Source organism: Liolophura sinensis, chromosome 7 (genome assembly GCF_032854445.1).
Source record: "Liolophura sinensis isolate JHLJ2023 chromosome 7, CUHK_Ljap_v2, whole genome shotgun sequence".
Taxonomy (NCBI): Eukaryota; Metazoa; Mollusca; class Polyplacophora; order Chitonida; family Chitonidae; genus Liolophura; species Liolophura sinensis.
The window spans coordinates 12,808,099-12,829,515 of NC_088301.1; the positions used below are offsets into that span (position 1 = coordinate 12,808,099).

The 21,417-nt window shown below is 40.2% G+C and overlaps 1 protein-coding gene and 1 long non-coding RNA gene across 3 annotated transcripts in view; one reads left to right on the forward strand and one right to left on the reverse strand.

The window, feature by feature from the left end:
* Positions 1-588: 588 nt before the first annotated feature.
* Positions 589-10,764, forward strand: LOC135471271 (uncharacterized). The gene is made up of 2 exons (XR_010444424.1): positions 589-1,220; positions 5,547-10,764. It is a non-coding gene; the product is annotated as an uncharacterized LOC135471271 (long non-coding RNA).
* The window catches only part of LOC135471270 (nuclear factor interleukin-3-regulated protein-like), a 29,444-nt gene continuing 15,517 nt past the window's right edge, over positions 7,491-21,417 (reverse strand). The window contains exons 1-2 of one of the 2 annotated variants that reach the window (XM_064750433.1): positions 16,873-17,034; positions 7,491-14,333 (exon numbers count right to left, since the gene is read on the reverse strand). In XM_064750433.1, coding sequence (XP_064606503.1) covers positions 12,591-14,333; positions 16,873-16,908 — 1,779 coding nt within the window. In that variant the 5' untranslated portion in view covers positions 16,909-17,034 and the 3' untranslated portion in view covers positions 7,491-12,590. Of the gene's footprint in view, positions 14,334-16,872; positions 17,035-21,417 lie in introns of those variants that run through there. The other variant, XM_064750434.1, reaches the window with a different exon arrangement.

The following is a 21,417-nucleotide window of genomic DNA, read 5'->3' on the forward strand; positions in this document are numbered from 1 at the left end:
TGATTGAAATCAGTAATCAAGCCGTGTACAATGTTAGTATATACGTTGTCGACAATAATATATGTATCTCACCTGCACTTTGATTGCAGCTGTTCATGCATATATCCAATTTGGTGACCTAATTCAATACGATGGATGTACAGCCCCTAGGCCCGGGTTAAGCAGAATTAGACACAATAATGACGCAGGTCGCCAGACATTCTGGACGCTCTGTCTATACGTACCTGTACATAAAATTTACTAACAAGAGAATTATACTCATTGTAAAAGTTAAGAAATTTAGAGTAAAGGCGTTTGATGGAATATCCTGGACAAACTAGTGTTTGCAGTCATAACTTGTGGCATTGGTTGAAATCTTCATAGAACATAATTAAGATGTAAACACAATTAAGACATACAGCGTAGAGAGGGAAACCTGAGGAGTTACGGCAGTTTGATAGATGGCAGATGGTCACATGTAACCAGTAAAAAACGGCCTCTTGTCACACAACACCCAGGATCTAACGAATGATACAAGGTGAGATATGTACACGCCATATGCACACGAGATATGTACAAGAGATATGTATAAGCCAATCCCACGATTCTCCTCGCAACAGTTCATCCGATCCTTTTCACACACTTTATTAATTCGTGAAAACTTTAGTCACTAATGTCAATTTGTAGTCATATAATCTAGGACCACGAACTTCGAGTTAGCTTCAATTGTCCAGGGCACTGCTTGTTTTGGGGTTGATTCGCTTGAGCTGACTGACAGTTAGCATACAGTGTTATGTCCCGGCATATACAGCTCTTATTCTTGACTGAACTGGCGTCACACAAAGGTCAGATAACCCAGTTTAGCCTGTATCCACTCACACGATGAACTCGCCGAATATCTGCCCGATATTCGCCACCTCAAGCTCCACGTGATCTATATTCAGGCCGCGGTTGGTCTTGCGCAATACAGAGGGCGTATTTCATAACCTGGGTAAAATGTGCTCCTCAAGGGCCGGCCACACCAGTGTGTCACTGTACAATTACGAAAAACGCCTCATCGATAAATTTAGACCCATTTAGTGCGTGTTTCCCCTTGCCATGGGTTAAGAAACAATTTGTGTGACACACGAGAGGCATTGACAAGAACGGTAACTCTTTGAGACGGACGTACTTTTATGCGCAGAGGGAATACAGGCTCAAGCCAGGCCACGTAGTCAGTGAGATGGTTTTAAATACAACAGGTAACGTGAATATGATTTGAATCATTTCCATATTGATGTAAGGCTGATTTTCGCTTTGATCGACCATCTACAGTTGTACTATTTATGATCGGCTAATATCGGAAAATAAGTCCCCGTAGGATTCCCACTGGTATGTATTTATACTGACAAGCCCAGTTAATAGTGTGAAAGTCTAATCTTGTAGATACACGTTTTTAAAGCTTACGTTAGCACACGCAGACGAATACAGTGCAGAACAATACGAGTAAAGTACACAAGTAAAGCCGAACACCTGTGATCATGTGTACTCAACCGTACCCTAAAAAATTTTCTGGTGTTTTTAAACCTCGTGTAATCCACCTATATATGAATACTACCACAGTCTGGTTTACGGTAAGCCCATGGTACAGAGCCTTTTGGGGAGCGGGAAATGTTCGCACCTGGCAAGGTACAAACGTACTTGAACTACCTCCTGACTTAAAGTCGCAGCCAAACAGGTGTGAGTTGTAAGAAGTTTAGAACTCTTTGTTTCTGGACTGCTGACTTACATTTGTAACAGGATATTTTTAACTACAAATGCACGGTTCGGTTGATATAAAGTGCGCGTAGGCTACATTAGCTCATGAACCAGACGCTCGTGTAAGAAGTACTACCGCATGACTCATTTTTATCGTAGCGCTATCCGGCTCTTCGTAATCGCAGCTCTCCCGATCTCATGTGAGCAGCGCCTTGAATGTGTCGGTCTCTATAACACGGCCTAATGACGTAGCAGATTAGAGTTCAACTTTTAGATAAGTTATTTGCCGGCAGTGATCGCCAACTCTTTCAGACTAATGTGAGGATGTAAGGGCACGCTTGGATAAGATCAGGCTCTTATTTATTAAATAACTTAAGACTTAATTCATGAAGTGATAATGCTGAGGACAGGAAAGAGCTCAAATTGTGGTTAGTACATTGTTTTTCAGGAAGGAATTAATATACAAATTTTCAACTTTTGAAACATTTAAATTATAGCTGTGTTTGAATTCTTGAGTTAGGTCGCAAGACGTTGATAAATACGGATCCAGGCTACAAGGCTAGACTAGTGATATAAGTGGAAAATCGAAGATGTGTGTATTACATTGGGTGTTGCAATCTTTTACTTCCATGCGGGGGACACGGACACGCGTGTCCTCGCGTGGTCTTCTTACCGTATTATCTCCCTTGTCAGCAGTTATGTCAGTGATGTTGGAAAGACAACCAGGAATGTTCAGGGCGAATGAATGAAATCAGTATTCAAATCGCGTACCATGCTAAAACCCCTGACGGGTAAATTTTAAGGGAGGACGCTTACATATCTGGTATACAGAAGAATAATAAAATCTGTCTATAATTATCGGTGTGGTTATAGGGCAGTCTGGTGCTTTACTAACATGTTTCTTGGAGATGAAAATGTCTCCAGTCTTTTAGAAAGTGGACTTCTTATTCGTAGTGTTATTGGTGGAATGTAGTTTAGAAAATATGTTTAGGAATAGAGCTAGAGACTACGACGATTGTGCATTGTGAGACTTGAAGAAATCTGTCCATGGCAGTGCTGAAACGCTTTAAATGCATTGCATGTAGATGTACATATTATACTTAAACACATACAGCATAGAGAGTAAAACCCAAACAACAACGACAGTGTCACAGACGAACGACATAGAGAGTAAAACCAGAGCAGCAGTTTGTCCCAGTTAGAATTTTATTTATGGAAATGTTTGTCAAATAACAAATTACATGCCCCCCTCCCTCACCTCACCACCCTGGCTTGAGCAGAATTAGTTAAAATAGATATGCAATGATCATAAATGCATTATTTTAGACGTCATTGGTCTAGAATTACTACTACACGCTACGTTTATGCAACCACTCTCGATTAAGTCATAATACTGAATGCCCAATGGTAAAAAAAAACGTCAGTTTTACTTTAAAGGAAAAGACAACACATGAGATTACTTTAGTTTTTTCGGAAGAGGACTGAGAACAAACCTAAATCGCCTCAACCAATTTGTTCTAATATGTTCTGTAACTCCACAAATCGCGTTTTAATCCAGAATTCTTAGGAGAGCACGGGTCAGAGAAACTGGAAACACAATGTTGTGTTACTCGTACTCCACACAGGCGTATTGATGAAAGGCAAAACGAGGTACATAATATGTCATTGCAAACAGCTGAGTTCGTAGGTTTACTAAAAAACTTGGGTCTGTTTGGTTAAACTTGGTAACAAGACGGTGGCATTTATGTTCTCATTAAGATGATTTTGGCTAATGTGAACTTCGACAGCTGATACGATTAATTATCCCCAGAAATTATATTTGGGGCATTTTCTTGATGCATGCATGCATTTCATTGTCTTCATTACCGATTGTCTTTTTAACCCATTTACCCTTATTTTACTCCCGTTATTCAGTCGAATATCAGATGAAAAGCGATTACGATTTCTCTTTTTTGGAGAGCATTGAGGCTAGTGGTCAGTATTGAATGAGTACATTCAATGACTCTTCTTACAACGTAGAGAGTAAAACCAGAGCAGTGACTACATTGTGATAGGTGGCTAATGGTCATATGTGAGCGGTGAAAGACGGCCTCTTGTCAATTTGTATCAGTTAGGTTTTATTTTAACTGTTCGTGCAAATGCTTAAATAGTATGAAATAACAGGTCCATAGCACCATGGCTTAAGCAGAATTAGGTAAAAAAAAAAGAGTTGCTGTCAGATGCAGTTTATTTGATGTCACTGGTCTAGCTTGTCATGTATGTCCATGTAATAACTCCATCACATCCAAACAATCACTCATTCAATAATCACTTAACCGCTCAATCCCACACACATTGTTTCCTTTTGTGATATATGAGATATATACAATATATGTATTACAATACAGACAGGAATTACTTTTATTTTATAGACGAAGATTTGTTTCAAATCCCAATAGTTTGATAAGAATGTTGAAGAGGATACCAGGAGATTGATTATATGATTGATAGAGTTTGTGGGTAGAGGAGAGATTTATTTACTCGACTGGTGTTTCACTTACACGACGGCGACCAACATTATGGTGGGAGGAAACCGGTCAGAGCCCGGGAAAAGCACACGACTATCCTGCAGAGTAGAAGATTTGAATGAGATACACGTATCACCTTGGAGAAATGATGTGAATCATACCGGATATGACACCCTGCCAACAACTCATTTATCTGCTTGGGAGAAAACCTATTTTCAAAACTGCGTCACTTCTATTTCGAGAGTAAAACTGATATATACGCAGTCAAAAAAGTAACTGCGCATTGCAATTTCCTGAATTTAAAAAAGTGCGAAAGAATACAATTAATACAAGAATACAAAAGCTCATTCGCAGTTAAGCTAAGGACTCAGCTGACACCAGGATATGCAGTGACGAAATGTCACAAAAAGACCACGTGACACGTTTATTTTGTAGAAACAGGATTCGGTAGATTTTTTAAAGTCTCCGTTACTCTGATCTTCCAATATTATTTCTAGTCAGAACGTCTGATTCAATCCGTGACAAACGTTTAACAGTTCAGTCGAAAAGACAACAAGGTGTCATGATAACTTGATTAAATTAACTAAATAACTGTGTTAATAAGCTTCTAGTAGGATTGACGCAACAGAAAGTTAAAAGGCGCATGCATCACGAACCCGAATAAAAAAGCACTTGCCCAACGTCAGGGAAATGTTCAGGACGTCCGGGATCGCCCCAGTTCTGGGAGTCCACCCTGGAAGGTGAACACACCCGGTATTAGGCTTGCCAACTTTCATTTTCTCATTTCGTCATTTATTTGACCTTGATACTACGTGACAGACGAGATACCAACGACTACCTAACAAATAAGTAGCTCGTTCCCCTGAAATGCGAAAAACAGTACAGCAGATTTATGTAATTGTAGGAAAAAATGTTTATGTCAATACACAGTTTCTTTCTTGAGTTAATATATGCAGGTTAGCCGATCTTTGTCGTCTTTTCGACGGTGAGTAGTTAAGAAATGGCGGACGGAGTACCCTAATTCTTCAGCCTTTGCAACTGCCTTTGCGACCAATATTTTGCAACGTTCTGAGAGAACTAATTTTTTGAAGCTTGCATATTTAGTGACACAAACAAATCATTTTACCGTACTTTTGATAATAATTGTATGCGAAATTCAAATGAAAAAAGTTTTTTAGCTGTCGAAAAGGTTGATTGAGAGTTGAGGGAAGTTACTTGGAGCGTGTATATAGAGCACTAGCAATACTCCGTTTTCACATATGTTATATAGTAATTGTGACAGCCTCGATATTTGATATGTATCTATTTCTGGTCTCTTCACAGCCTGACATCGCCAGAGTCACAATCATCAACGGGGACAGCCGTATTTGTCGTTGTAGACAAGTTGGAACAATAGTGATACACCGTACGATCAGCCACAGCTATCAGCTGAAGCGTTGTACATAACTGCAAGAAGTGTGCTTGGGAATTCTTCTTCAAAACTACGATAACAGATGAAAGAATCAGTCATGATCCGAGCAGCAAAAGGCCAAGATACTCTTTTTAGGCCTGGAATTAAGAAAGACACTGTGTACTGGGAAAAGCGGCAGAAAAACAACGAAGCCGCAAGACGATCGCGCGAAAGGCGTCGGAATCGAGTGCTAGCGCTGGAAAGTCATTTGCAGGAGCTAAAGAAAGAAAATGAAGATATGAGAGCAGAGCTAGCTATCATCAAACGCCGCTTCGGTTTGCCTGTAAATGTGCGGATGATCGGCCATTTACCGCCGGAGCAATTTGCAGATAAAATTTCCTGTTCCGGTCCGTCGTCGGTCATTTCCAGAGTACCAGCCGCAAACCACTCTGTCCGAGAAATGTTGACATGTCCCGACACGTTTTTGGTGAATCGCTTAGCAAACCAGGACAAGATCTATTTAGACCCTCGCCAAGAGTCTCACCAGTCTCACGAATCGAACGTTCCGCTATGTCTGAAGCGCGAAGTCAGTGACCCTGGACAGAACTCCGTGCCCGCTAATCTGTCTTACCCACAGATCTATATCAGAAATTCGGCTTCAGCACAGGTGGACTACAGTTTTCAAGTCAAAAAAGAAAATATTGATCTCTGACCAGACCATTTTAAGCCAGTTTCACCAAAGTACCAGAGCAGACAGAACATCTATGCCATTTTCATCTTGAAGGTGAATACTAGCCTAATAAACAGATTTCACTTAATATTATAAAGAACTTTTTCATTTTGTCTTAGTTTTCATCTATCTTTTACCCCACTGTAGAGGAAGAGCTTATCTTTGAAAAGTAAAAGTTTCAAATGTGAACGTATTAATGCAAATGTTTCGTCAAATATGTCAAAAACATAGACACTCCAATTAAACTGACAAGTGTCACAGTCTGCTTTTACTCTCTATACAAGACTCTTTCATACTTCTGAGGTTTCCATATTTCGGCAAAAATGTGTCATCTTCAGTTGACGTGAATATTAGATGACAAATAAAACTTTGTCTGAATATTTAAATGCCAATAATGTCATTTCATTCGCAGTTCATTTGGAGTATCTATGAATTTGTATTATGCTAGTAAGCTTATTGGTGATTCAAGAGGCGATTACTCATGTCATTGTAGCTCTCCTAATACTTAACAATCCTATTGACATTCCCTTTCTACCAGTAGTGTTCGATGATGATGATGAAAAGCTAGTGATGATGATGGTGATTATGATGATGATGATACTAATGATGATGATGAGGTTTATGGGTAAGATGATCAAAATGTGGAACAACAAATACTGAACAAATTTAGGTCGGATTTCGATGATTATTTATTATGAAAAATCCAATGCAATCGTGCATGGATCTCTTACTTATTTTGGAACAGACCATGGACATCTGAATTGGTGGCAAAAACCCTGAAAGCCTTAACCCCAACATACGCACCAACAAACGAATCACAGCCAGGCTATTAAGGAAATTTATAGAGGCATGATAAAGCAGTTCTTTAAATTCCACTTATTATAAGTCAGTAAAAGCCAAAACCAACGCCCCAATATACAAAAAGCCAAACGCCTAGCGAAGCAGTAGTAAGTATCATCCATAAAGTCAATGGTATGAACCGACATGGGTTTGATCCCAGGTCTCCTGCCAACCTGTAAATGAAATCATCAGCTTTCGTAACTACCTGGAACTGAACAAACATCACTCTTCATCGAGAACATCGCCAGCACGAGTCGGCTTTGTACAAAACAATGATAGAACTCAGAAATTGAAACAACGCATGTAGTTAAACTGTTACAGAGGTAGTTTTATTATACCAGGTATCCAAAATATAGTCAAAGTGACTACCCAAATCCTGAGCTGAAACCAGTAGATAATGAACAAAAAAGAAAACGGCAAACAGGATAACGCTAGATGATTGACTTCACTCGATGCCATACGCGCGGCCGGTATATACATTGTCGTATTTACATACTACAATAACACACGTTTTTTTTATACACAAAACACTAAGCATTCCGTGCGTCGTATGCAACTATGGAAATCGCACTGTCCGTAAAGAATTGTACAAAATGAACGCATCTGAAGAAAGCACGGCCATTTGCCTTCGTAATAATGTCGACTCACATATCATGTAGGTACAATATTACAACCGTGGAAGGTAAACGACAACGACGGGAAATGTTTCCAAAAATTTGTCCCTGATAAGTGGCCAACAACACTTTGAAACCATTGATTTTCTTTTTATAAAGAACCTTGATTCAGTGGGGAAATCATCGAAGAAATACTTCTTAGGTCTAATGCCAGTTTCATGCGGATTAAAGCACGTATGGAAAGACGGATAAAGGAGCTTTCCAAGGCGAGCATTAGCTAAGGAAACAAAGCGTGAGGAATCATTATTTCAAAGTGCAGCTATCCACTAGAAACGAATTTAAAGCAATGGCTTCTTTACACGGATCGCTACTGACAGACAAAATATGAAAATGTTGCTCACTGTGAGCCAGCTAGTTATCCGGGAAAAAAACTCACCAGTTTTAAAGACACTAAGATTGGTGTTTCCGGTATTTAATTTGAGTCTTCTACAGAAATAAAATCTCAATGTAACAAAAGGGATCTATACCAATAGGTCTTGGCTGAAGCCTCTGAAATCAAAAGCAGAACATTTTCTCACATGAAACCAACTTAAGGTGGTTAAGACATTTTCAAATCGATGGCAAATCGAATAAATACATGCACACAGTTGGCAAAATGCACACGCGGTTCAGTGCATTCAATGCCTTGAAGATCAGTATTCTGCAAACTGCCTCTTTTACAGGAATGCCGCTAAACATAGTTTAGAGATAATACACATTTAAATTGAAAAACACAATAGTAGACAAGATTAACTACGGGATGCTTGGTAACAACCAAGTTTTTAGACACAGACACAAAACCTGTAAATATTAGAGAATCAAAGAATACAAGGAAGTTATACGTATATGTTCAATTGTCCCAATTATAAACTCTTTAAGAGTCCAAAAACTGAATTTTATTCTGTAATAATTCTGTACACATCGAATAAAGAACGGGATTCTATATTTTAACATTTTCAAAAGCAACGCAGTCCATGAATCAAAGGTCTGCCTGAATATACTCCAACTGGGGAGAGTTGTAAGCACTGTAAGACATACGTCATTAAAATAACTTTTCACATCTTGTAAATATAAATAAATAAAACACGTTTGATGAAATTCAATGACAATGAAAACAATGAATCTGTAGATAGCATGGAGTTGTTTTATTTGTGCATTGCCTGTCGACTGTTGCCTCTTTCAAATTCGAATGATTTTTTTTTCATATCACCATTGTTTCCAAATAGACACAGGGTATGAAATATACTGAGACACTGTCTGTCACAGGATGACAGTCACTCCTAATCCGATGTTCATCAGAATTAACCTAGCAGGAAGGTGGGGGGCACAATGGTTACGAAAATCTCCGTCCGTTACACAATGCATGCAATCACGCTACAGTTATGAGAGTAACTCATTCGAGCCTGAATATGAGCCGTTACACTATCATGTTGGCTCCTCCAGTTCATACAGACGTTAGCCTGTTGACATGGCATACACGATGGTCAGCGGCTGAACAAAGTACAGAGCCCATACTTATCAAGCTTAAGTCAAAAATTCAAACACAGGTACAATTACAATGTTTTGTTTTTCACTGATTCTTAACTGCAGAACAATGTACTATAACCACAATTTGGGTTCTTTCCTATCCTGCGTTTGGCTTTCCAAGCAAATGCAATTCATGATTAACGTCTTAAATTGCATGATAAATACAGGCCGGATAGCATAAATTTGACTATATACCACATGTGGGAAAGTAGTTATGACGTGAAAGATGGTAACCGCAGTATTATGGGGTTACGTCGCCTGAGTACCGGTGTGTACCACCGTGATTATGAGGTGAATCGGATTACAGTTAAAGCCAATCTGGGGTCCCACGCAAGCTTCACCCGTCTTTCCAATATGTCTATGGGAATCCCTTACAGAACAATTCTTAAAAAATGTACCAATAAACCATGAGGTGTCTGGGACAATCACTAAAATCGAGCGTTTAAATATGAGGTTATTACTCTCAAGTGAAGTCCATGAGGTAAACTAAGTTAACATTAACTTGTTACGGAAATATTTAATACAGTCTTGGGTAAAACTGGCCGTGTTTAATAAATTCTTTAAAATGATGCTTTCTTGGGTCTTTTTTTTTAAGATTGACATAAAATAGCACATGTACATAACTGCATGAAATGCACAGTTTACTGTCATGTGCGCGTAAATCTATTGACATACCATACCCGGTTTTCAGAGCTAAGTTGATTATATAATTATATTAAGTCGGGATTCCAAATGTGCTATTTTTATACTGGCCTCATTGTTGTAAATAACAGCACAAAAGTGTAGCAGAAAATAGGTTTCGCTGGAAAGTCGCAGGAAAAGTTTGTTCTTCGAGATTCGATGCAAAATTTACACAGATATTTTCTTTTTTGTGTGTGTGTGTCTTTGTGGGTTGTTTTCTTTTCGGGGGAGGTTGGGGGGGGGAGGGGATTTTGAATTCCGGCATGTCCACTCACAGATACCATCGCACGCGAAGAAAGGCCAAAGATAACTTATTCCATAATAATACCTAATACCCACTGACATTGCAAAACTTTCTTGGACTAATAAACAGGTCGTTACACAATCACTACTAACACAGACAACTACACTAAACAACATGAGACGACTCAACATCGAGGAAAAACGCGCAGACGCAATACCATAAATCTTTAATCACCTACAAAAGATTCAGCCAACCAGCGTCTACTTACACTACTCAATGCTTTTAACCCAACAGCGAGTTTATGGCACATCAGAACAAATGCAAAATAATCTACCTGGCTCAAATGAATAGCACTAAATTTGGGAATAAAGGAAAAAAAATCATAGCACTCTAGATGCACAATCATAGAAGTAACGAATCTTGTAGGTTATTCTTCGGGTAACTCCTGAACATTAAAAATTAACAAGCTAAAAAAATACAGAATACATCAGCATAAAAGTCTGTATAAAAAGCAAAACAAATTTTAAAACAATAAGAGAAAAGAATATAGCAGCACTGTTTGTATGTAAACATGGCACAATCAAAATACTACATCATTTAAGACATGCATAATAACATGTACTTGATTCCACACTTAAAAACCATCGTACCGTTCCAATGCTGGCACCTTCTGCAGACACAACAGATGTGGTCAACACTCGTACACAGCTATCTACTCCATTGCTATCCACATTACCAGCGTCATCAGAACTGGCTCCTTGTTAACCACTCACAATGGCGGATGCCACAATCCATGCATGATCAACGTAACCTAACAATCATCTTTTACAAACCGACAACTTCGGCAAAGAACAAAGAATACAATAAGGCATATATGGAGACAAAGTGTCTCCAAAAACCTAACAAAAAACCGATTGAAAACGTCTTGCATCAGGTCACAAATCACACTGCCGTTGATTAGCAGACAACAGCACAGTCGGAGGCACGAATAACACTCTGTGCAGAGCTGCATTGCAAAACCTATGACTCCACCAGTCCTAAACTATTGGCCTACTCACCACAAAATACAGGCGCTACACCTTGCTTAGCCTCTGTCTCTACTAGACAGATACAGACAGATATCATCGCGATAAGAAACTAGACATGAACAAAACAAATACGAATTTAGGCATATCAGGTCAACTGCTACCATTGACGCCAGTAAACGTTCATATACTTTTCAATGTTAACCGTAAGGAAGAAGCACGCCTTCAAATTGAAGTACATAATAAAGCTACCCGCTTTACAGAAAGCACTCCGTGGAACAGAATTCACTTGACATCAGTATCATTTTCGAAGGATACTAGAAGGCCTCAGTTGCTTACAAACGAAATGCTACATACCACCAAATATTTATCTTTTGCAGAAACGACGAACTGCGAATACACTGTATGGGTGCTCAGGGAGATAGACGGGTAAACACATGAAAAGAATAACACCTAAGAACAACTACATAGCGATCTGTGCCCACTACATAAAGAGTTGTAACCTCACAAACCAATACCTCTCACTTCACCTTTCTTCTTCAATTACATCCACTAAGTATCGAACTTAAAATTGACTTCTCCAATCTCTCAATAACTGAACGATTATCTACAAACCTGAACTGCCCTTTACCTGATTTCTATAAAATTCCACATGGATCGAAAGAAAAAAAAACATAACAAAGGTTTTAAACAATAGCTCCGGCAATAATATTATATCGTAGAGGAACACCAGACTGGAGGTAATATACAATATGTAGATATATATATATATATTTATATTTATATATATAGAACTATAAGTATATAGTGTCCCAGCAAACATCAGATAACTTGCAATTACTATATACATAATATCCCTGAAAAGAGGCACCAGAATTCAGCCGCTGGTAGAAACCAAAGTCAAGGTTTGACAACCCCTTGAAGCGTCGATGATGCAGCGTCAAATTGAGCACAAATAACACGAAGTCACCAATGTGAATTGTCCCTGTAAGACATCCACAAGACGCTATCTCAGAGCACAACTGTAATATATATAAAACCCGAAGAGGAAACCCGCAAATGCCACGTAAGTTTTTTTGTGTGTGTGAAACAGTCTTAGATGTGTCGCTCCCTGACTTCTGTAATGTATACGAAGTGAAACCGTGCCATACTTAAATGGTTTGTGAGGTCTGAGATCGGTAAAACCATAGCAATAGTAATATACATAAAAACACCAAATATTCGCAAATGTCAGAGGTAGATACTTGTATGTGTTACCAGTCTCTTGAGGTTGGGGATTATTTCTCGTCCTTCTTCTCTTTCTTTTGTTGTTCCATTCTTCGTTTTTCGACCAGCTCTTTTAACTGTTTCATCTCCTCCTGAAGGATCGTAAGTTCATTTCTGAGCTTCCCGTTTTCCGTTTCCAGAATAGTTGACTTAGCTTCTCGGAGACGAGTTAATGCCTTGCGGTTCTCCCGGCATTTACGGGCTGCCTCGTTGTTTCGCCGCCTACGTTCGAGGTACTTGGGATCCAGATGTTTCGGATCCACGGAATCGGAAGGATCACTTCCGGGGTCCGTTTCCATCCTGCGGTCATAGTAGGACGTATCCAGGGAGCTGTCCATGCTGGGCTTCACCAGCGAAAGAGGGCTGGCATGGGCTAGAGCGATTTCTGATAACTGAGCCAGTCCATTGGTGTAATGACCAAAATACTGCAACCCGGTCGATGACCGAGTAGCTGACTCCTGAGACGAAATTTTGTGACGAAGTTTGTGAGGTAAGGCCATAGAATAAGGAGATTTGGGGATAGGGCCTTCCGGAGGAGGATACTCCAAGTTCCGTGCTAAAGCATCGGATGAGGTAGACGAGTCAATGTCCCTTTTTAGCGTCAATTCCAAGGGGCGAGAATCTTCACGTTCAGTGCTGTCGCCGCTGTCGTTACTGCTTTCGTCGTAGTGGGAAGAAATCCTCGTAAGAGGTGGAACTTGACTCAGATTCACCTGTTCGCGAAGTCTGTCTTCTTCTGTGGATGAGTGGAGCGCTGATGGATTGTTTGTAGATGCCTGGGTAGTACCTATGTCGGTACGCGAGGTAGAACTGTCAATAGTTTCATCTTTGAAAACTTTCTGCTCAGAGACCAAGGAGGCCCCAACTACTGCTGCCGATGGTGGCGTCGTGGAGGCGGTCGACTTGGGTAAGTGAGAATGTGCTGTAATGCTTGGGGTGTAGAACTGCGATGACGAGGTAGTTAAAGGTGACATGAAAACTGGCATTCCCACGGGCTTTGTCCCTGACTGGACCATAGGTGGAATTGGTAGGCTCATAGGAACGCCTCTGCCCATGGTGTATAACTTTTGCGGAGTAGCGGGGTCTCTATGTGTGCTTCCTAGGGTAGCAGGAACTTGCTTCGCCATAGGTATGGAATGGGAATGATTGCTGGTGGTGGACTGGTGAACAATGGGCGCTGCTTCGTGTCGAATCATGGAGTCATTGGGCCCTGGGGTGACGGGTTCGTCCAGAGGTAAGCCGTACTTTCTCTTGATTGTGATTAGCTCGGTTTTCAGCTGATAGTTTTCTTTCGTCAAATCAATTATGCGGTTTTCCAGCGTGAGGTCGTGCATGCGACGTTTTTCCCGGGAGCGTCTGGCAGCCTCGTTATTTTTTCGTCGTTTTTCCCAATACTGTATGTCTTTCTTGTTTTCGGGAATGAACTCTCGTTGTTTCCTGGCCGGTATATATTCTAGTCTGTCCGAAGCTCCAGTCCTGTACATGGGCACGTCATCGTCGGAATTGGACCTGGTGTCTGGGTCCCCATAATTCTGATACTGTCCCGGACTCGCCTGGCCTGAGACAAACTCAGATGACTGTTTTCCATTCTTGACGGACAGATCCTCGGCCGCTCGCTCTCTAGAATCCTCTTCTGAAGAGAGATAGCTTGATAACCGACCGTGGTCTTTTGCCGCCATTAGGAGCTTTTTCTTTGGGACTTCACCTTCGCTCAGAATCCCATCAGAAGGAGAGTGATAGCCATCGCTTGCGATCTGCCAAGACACAAGATATGTGAGTGTTAGTCACAAACAACTAGTCATAACGTCCACATAAACTGGAACAAGCCTGCATTCAGACACCCTTTTTAGGGTAAGCTTTCTAGAAATGGGCTGCAAGTTGCCCTAAAATATGCACTATGCCCTTTTTTGTCTAGCACAATGTTAGTATATAGACATGGAAATTGCCACCGTGTCCTTTTTTGACTAGCACAATGTAAGTATACAGATATGGAAATTGCCACTGTGTCCCATTTTTGTCTAGGGGAATTTTAGTATATAGATATGGAAATTGCCACTGTGTCCCATTTTGGTCTAGCACAATGTCAAAGCGGTGGAAATTGCCACTCTGTCCCTTTCTGGCCAAGAACAAAGTTAAACAGAAAAGCAGTGGAAATTGCCAACCTGCCCATTTTTGTCTAGTACAATGGTAATAGAAACGCTGGGAAATTGCCAACCTGCCAATTTTTGTCTAGCACAATGGTAATAGAAAGGCATGGGAAATCGTCATCCTATCCCTTTACTTACCTTTACGGTACAGAGAAATTCTGTCCTGTATTTTGTAACCAGGTATCAGTTATAAGACTCTCGTCTCTGTTCTTTTTCATGTTTTTCTGAATTATATATTCAAAAATTGTCACGGAGTCGAAATCTTGCAAATTCATGAAAAATGGATGACGTAAAAATTAAACACGAGGAAGAGAATATATACTTGTCAGAAAAAAGTGAACACAGGCAATTGTAAATTTGCACGAAACGGGCTGATTTCACAGTGTTAAAAAAATGGTGGCCTTTCTCTGTAGAGTTAAATTCACGGGTTAATGTTTTCACTGTATAAATTCATTCTGGAGTAAAATAAAAACTTCAGCCGTTATTGCCACCGAAGCAGTGATAACGCACTTTACTGAAATCGTGTCGGATCCTTTATGGCCGACGGGCGTAAAAGCTTCTCAGGAAAATGCTCAGCCCTTGGCTAGTGACGTTTTTAACGTTCAGATCTCTGTGGTCAGGTCGTGACATTACGCCAGGAGGTTTATCACGATATGCAAATCAAGTCAGTTCCATGCAACTAAGAGTGCCTACGCCATTCGGTTTGCATCTGATCATCAAAAGGACAGCCTATTCCTGGATTGTGCGTAATAAGTCAAACACTGTGCATTGCCAACTCGATTCAGTTGCCAGAGCCCTCGATATTTCTGTGTTAACTTTATTTTCAAATCAGTGACGAACGCGAGTGCCAGTTTTAAAATACCAAGCCTGGCGACATCGCATGAATACTGTTATTGCCGGTTTAAAAAGTAGGCCAGGTCCCGATGGGCTTACGTCACAAACCTTGATAGCAAAGCTGTAGTAAACAAGCCCGGGGAAATAGGTCAAGCTCCTCAATCCGGTTAACACATTTATAGTTTATTGAACCAGAATGACGGCATGGATAAAGCCCCCACACACAATGACGTGATGCAAAAAAATTATTATTCATTGGCTGTTTGATTGACTCATTCATCCATTGACTCATTCATCCATTGACTCATTCACCCATTCGCTCGTTCATCCATTCACTCATCATGCGTCCGGCTGCCAACAGCTTTCCAAATGTGATAACACCTCACCATCTTTGTGTCATTTTCATTTACACGCACTCAGTCACACAAATATTATACCGTACGTCGATTAGGATGCCTATGTGAAATTTCCCATTTCCAATTACACTTAAATTAACTTTATACACAGCAAATTAGTTCACGGTCTCCACTGAGTACTACTTAGTGCAATGAGCCTGATGCTATTTTTACCATCTTATGTAACGGGATCACGTCCGCCATGAGCATAATACAAAAATATCTTACACAAGAAAGAGGTGAGCTTATGCAATACCAAAACCTAATTCGATCCGCCCACAGAAACAGGAGTTCTTTAGTTTAGCAACATACTGACCCGGTATTACCTCATATTACGTAAAATAGTCATTTGGTGTATAACAAATCCGGGCTCTGTTTGGATAGAAAATCAATGTCTTGCTTTGTTACGATTTCAATACATTTCAACATTTGAACAGTTGACGCACACAAAATATCACTAAGAGACGCCTGGTATTACTAAAGTGTTTCACGACCCTTTCTCTATTACAAGCTTCTCACGTATGTTGAATTTTTATAAACTGGGCGAGCGCCTCGCATAAAAAGTCTTTAAAAGGCGTGAGAAAAGGCACAAAAGATTAACTCAACCTGACGTCACGCTAGAGAGTTATATAAGCTTATGTAAGTTCAGGGATTAGTAGGTCATGAACACTTCGTTATCACACGTGTACCATCACATACTGGGGATAGGTGTATACAAAATCAATAATTCACCACCACTGGGCAGGCTGCCGCATTATTAGTAGTTCTCGTAACGTAAAACCAAACTAATGTATTTGTAGGATCTACACGAGTAGATCGTACAGGACCTTTAAAATAACAGACAGGGAACAATAATAACAATAACAGGGAGAGATAGCAAGGGTAAAGCTAGAAGAAAATCTCCTGTGTGTACTCACGGAAATCCTAAACTGTGACACATCCAGCAAAACCATTTCAAACGAACTATGATCTCTCACCAAACTACTTAAGACGGAAAGCTCCGCAAAACATACTCTTCTTCGCTGAGAGTCGAAGTACAAATGCCTGCCATCGGTCAAAATCCTTACAGATGTTTACGCAATGCGATACAAGCGAGCGAGTCGTGGTTGGCTGGTCGATACGTGTTGTGTAAGTGGAGCAGTGACGTCACAGGCCTCCCGGAAAACGACACCCCAGGTATAAAGGAGTTCAGCAGAGATACGCTCGCTATCTCCCTATTCTTGGCCCAAATCCACCAAGTTGTATAACACGCCTCGTTGAGGCGGTAAACAATACATTTACTGTTTCTGCGCGTGAGATGTACTTAACCATGGATGCTGATTTCATCAAGGTAGCTTACGTAAGGCGGATTTTCGTATGGGCTCTTACTCACGCTCGCTCGAGAAGCGATATTCTAAAAATAAATTATCAATACTAACCTCAAAAAAGGCTTAATGAAATCAACATAAATCAACATCAACATTTGCACTTACTGACTTACTGAAAGTCACGTGACTGTTACATGTGCGTTACAACACATGGTAGGTAGCTGCGCAATCAGCTAACGTATGAAGAATGTTTGTATAGGAATGAGTCATCTGAAATAGATAAATGTATATAAATAAATTTCCTTGTGTTGATCAAAACGTACGGGTTTTTTTCATAAAACAACTCTGCACGAATTCTCACGAATAAATTACACAGCGTTAGTTGCTGGAGAACTCGATACAATTTAATTGACTAAAATTAACCGAGATATCGGTTAACTATTCATACAGGACGGATCTATTCATTTCGAAACATTTCCGATATATCCAAGGCAGATCGCATGACTACCTTGGATACATAACATAATACATAACACACAAAACAACACAGTCATTGAAGTAAACCATGATGTTCAAGCAAACCACAACCTCTCCCGACACTGCTCCGTGCCTTTGTGGTCTTTACAAGCTCTAAAGAATGGTAATCAAAGCTCTATGAGAGATCCGGGAAGACTCGAGTCACACATCCTGGACAACAACTACACTGGTTATACACCATGCGATCTATATACAGTCCCACGCCTGATCTAACATACTGCTGTTATTAAAGCCTACGCGTTTTAGTTGTTTGACTATTTCTTTTTCTAAATTAAAATACATCCTTGCATGGGGACATAATAAAAAGGGTCAGATATTTCATTCACATACACCATATAGAGATTGGGTTGAGAGAGTATTTGACTGCCATTGAAAGTCATTTTCAACATTAGTTAACATTAGTTGGACATAACCGCGCTGACACGATGCGATGTGTAATATCGATTCTTCCCAATCGACTCGTTGATCGAAAAAATTATACAACAAACGCTACTTCACGAGCCACGACCGAAGAGTGTCATTTCTATGGAATATGTGTCTTTTTTATCGTTCTAGTCGAATTCAACGCGTCGATAACAGCAATCTCACCGTTTGAACGCGGTTTTGTTAATACGTGTGGCAGGCTGGTCTCAGTGAGGCCGAGATTTGTTCATGCCTCACTGAGAAAAAACCCCGACAAAGATCAAGTACAACACTCCATCCAACCATGATCATGTTTATCCCTGGCTACAGGCCACCGGTTACACACCAGCCTTCGATCTTAATCCTAAATGTGGATGTTAAAAAAGAAGTTCTAAGTTCTAAGAAGTTCTATGACTGACATTTTTGCTTCAGACGTCGTTTTTCCGGATTTGATCCGGATTTGTGGCTGTATAGATCGGTCGATTTGACGTATTGGTAACACCAATGCGTTAAGAGATAAAGTGTGTACGTTAACAAAACAACATATTGCAATTCACAAATGTAACAGCCGAGTCATATTTTCATTCTCCCAAGGAGGACAGGGTGGGGGTGGTGGGGGCGGGGGTTGGGGGGTTGCGCCCTAGTGTATAAAGTGATGCAATGCCAATAAATGTACATACACCAGTACAGTCATCCGTCCAAATCATCATGTGGTTTGCGCTAGATATTATATTTACTTCAGCGATAATTGTGCTCCTTCTGGGCGTCTTAACTAAGTAGGTTTGAGTAAGGGGACAAGTCATGGGGCGGGGTGGGGGGGGGGGGTCGATGCTTTTCTCAAGGGACATAACTCGTCTTCTGCTTGCGTCCTCAAATGTTATTGAGTACAGTGTACGACCAATCAAATGAACAAAGTACATATCCGTGCAATTCTGCGCTTTAGAACTTTAACCGTCGTACTGATTACAACTCAATCTGTAGGAACTCGATACTTCGAAGAATTAGGTATACCAAAACGTTAAGTACTCTCCTGAAATCCTGCAATGGCAAATGCAATGATTGGTGTTATGAAATTACTGACAACAAGTCTCCTAGGAACGAATGTTATCTGCTGACAGGGAACATTCGGGTGGTATAAGAAACACCGCAAATGTCATTAAAGTTTATAGTATAATCATGGTACTCTTTATCAATAAATACGTGTAGTTTTCACACAGAAACAAAATTCCTAGTAAGTATCGAACGGCAGTGTTCATAAGGCCATATCAGGTGTATGCATTTTAAATGCAGAAGTTCAACAATACAAACAGCCCAAACGTGTTCGTATAATGGAAACCAGCCTACGCCTCATCCCGCTGATATTTACATCGGTGGAATAATTCCGGATTTGTGTTCAGCTTTCCGAAGTTGAATCCAATACGCATTAAACTGTATCAACAACTGAGACAGCCCTTCGCACCTGTACATTCCCGGTGCATGACGCAAACAGATGAATACGAAACAGAATTTCATATTCATAATGGATATGATAAATATTTGAATATGATGTGTTTTCCTTGCACATCATTCGACCATGAACCCAGTCTCCAGTTTTACTAGATTCTGCAAATAACAAACAATCTATTTAAAATACAGATAATGCCTTGTTGTTGCCAAGTACGAGGTACAGACGTACCAGAGGCAATAAATGTCCGCTTGCCGCGGTCGCACCCCAGTCGATTATTCAATATCTGACACAAGCATTCTTCTGGGTGAACAGAAAGGGTATACACAGAATGACCCGATTAGCATTTCCAGCCCAAACCTACGGAGTTCGAATAAAGACGTCATTCATTATCTTTCTTATTCCACTCAATCTCTACAATTCCTCATGTCGCATATATTCAAAACCATGACCTGCACAACTCTTTTGCTATTATTTATTTATTTCTTAAGACGAAAGTAACCCGAGTCCAAAGCCTTTGTCGTCATCTCTTTTGACACGGTTAGAATACCTCAGGGGTGCCACACAGCATTCACAATGGCTATAGTTGAGCGAGTTTAAGTCCAAGGACATCACAGTAAACAACCCACAGGAGTACAGGAGTGGTTACCCCATTGATAGCTATGAGTAAGTATTTATATGGTACGGTGTAGATCGTATCGGTCTACACCTAGATGCCCATAAATCAGGTCAGCACTCGGGTGATGATAAATTGACCGCAAAACACCTTCAGAGAAATCAATTCTACAGGTGCTTGCGTAAATTCTGTGGATTGACAGAATCGAGTGCGAAAATGGGGGCCTCAGTTTGATACGTTAACTCTGTATATCCTTCCTTTTATCCGACAGAAACAGTCAACCGAAACACTGTCAGAGAAGCGTTGAAATATTCCTGTTGGACGGGTTGTTATTTGCCTCATGTAAAATCCATAGTAATCCTTTATTTTTTATTTCCGCTTTGCTTTTTATTACAGTTTGCACCGTCCACCGCGGCTGGTATACAATTGTGTGCTTCAACGCTTAGATTCGTGATAAATTATAAGATTACAAAAGTCCAATATCACTCAAGAATAAAAAGGAAATTATTTAAATCTCAGGAAGAGATATTTACGGAAATGGAACCACTTCCTGAAATACATATCCGCATACTTTTTCTATCTTATAACAATGTTTTGTTTCTTTGTATTCCTAAATCACATTGTACACGAATACAGGTGTTGAAGATAAAACGTCTTCTTAAAGACACATAAAACTTAAGACCACAGCCTTGCAAGGTAAGAGTATCACCAAAGAATAATTTTGATGTGACTATATTCCTTTGGCATTGCTTTCTATTCATTCATCCATCGATCAAACAAGCTCTGGCGATTACGAGTCACGCGCAAGTAATGTTGATGACGTCATAATGTGGTTATATTCTATCCCATTAGCGCTATGCTTATTGGTCACAAAGAGGGTCCACAGGATATTTACTATGTATCCAGGAGAGATTGTCCTTCTTGGAAGAAATATAACGTGTTACCAGCTAAATTAACTATGATGTGATATCTAAAGCCAGAAGATGCACAGACAGATCCACATGATACACCGAGGAGGGGATGGGGTGTATTAAAAAGTTCATTGGTGTTAGGCTTAAAAGTTCAATAGTTCTTCTCACCCATTAACTGAGGTCTACTGGCAGTTTTGTACGAAATCCGCCATTATAATCACGAGTTATGCAGATGAAACTACACC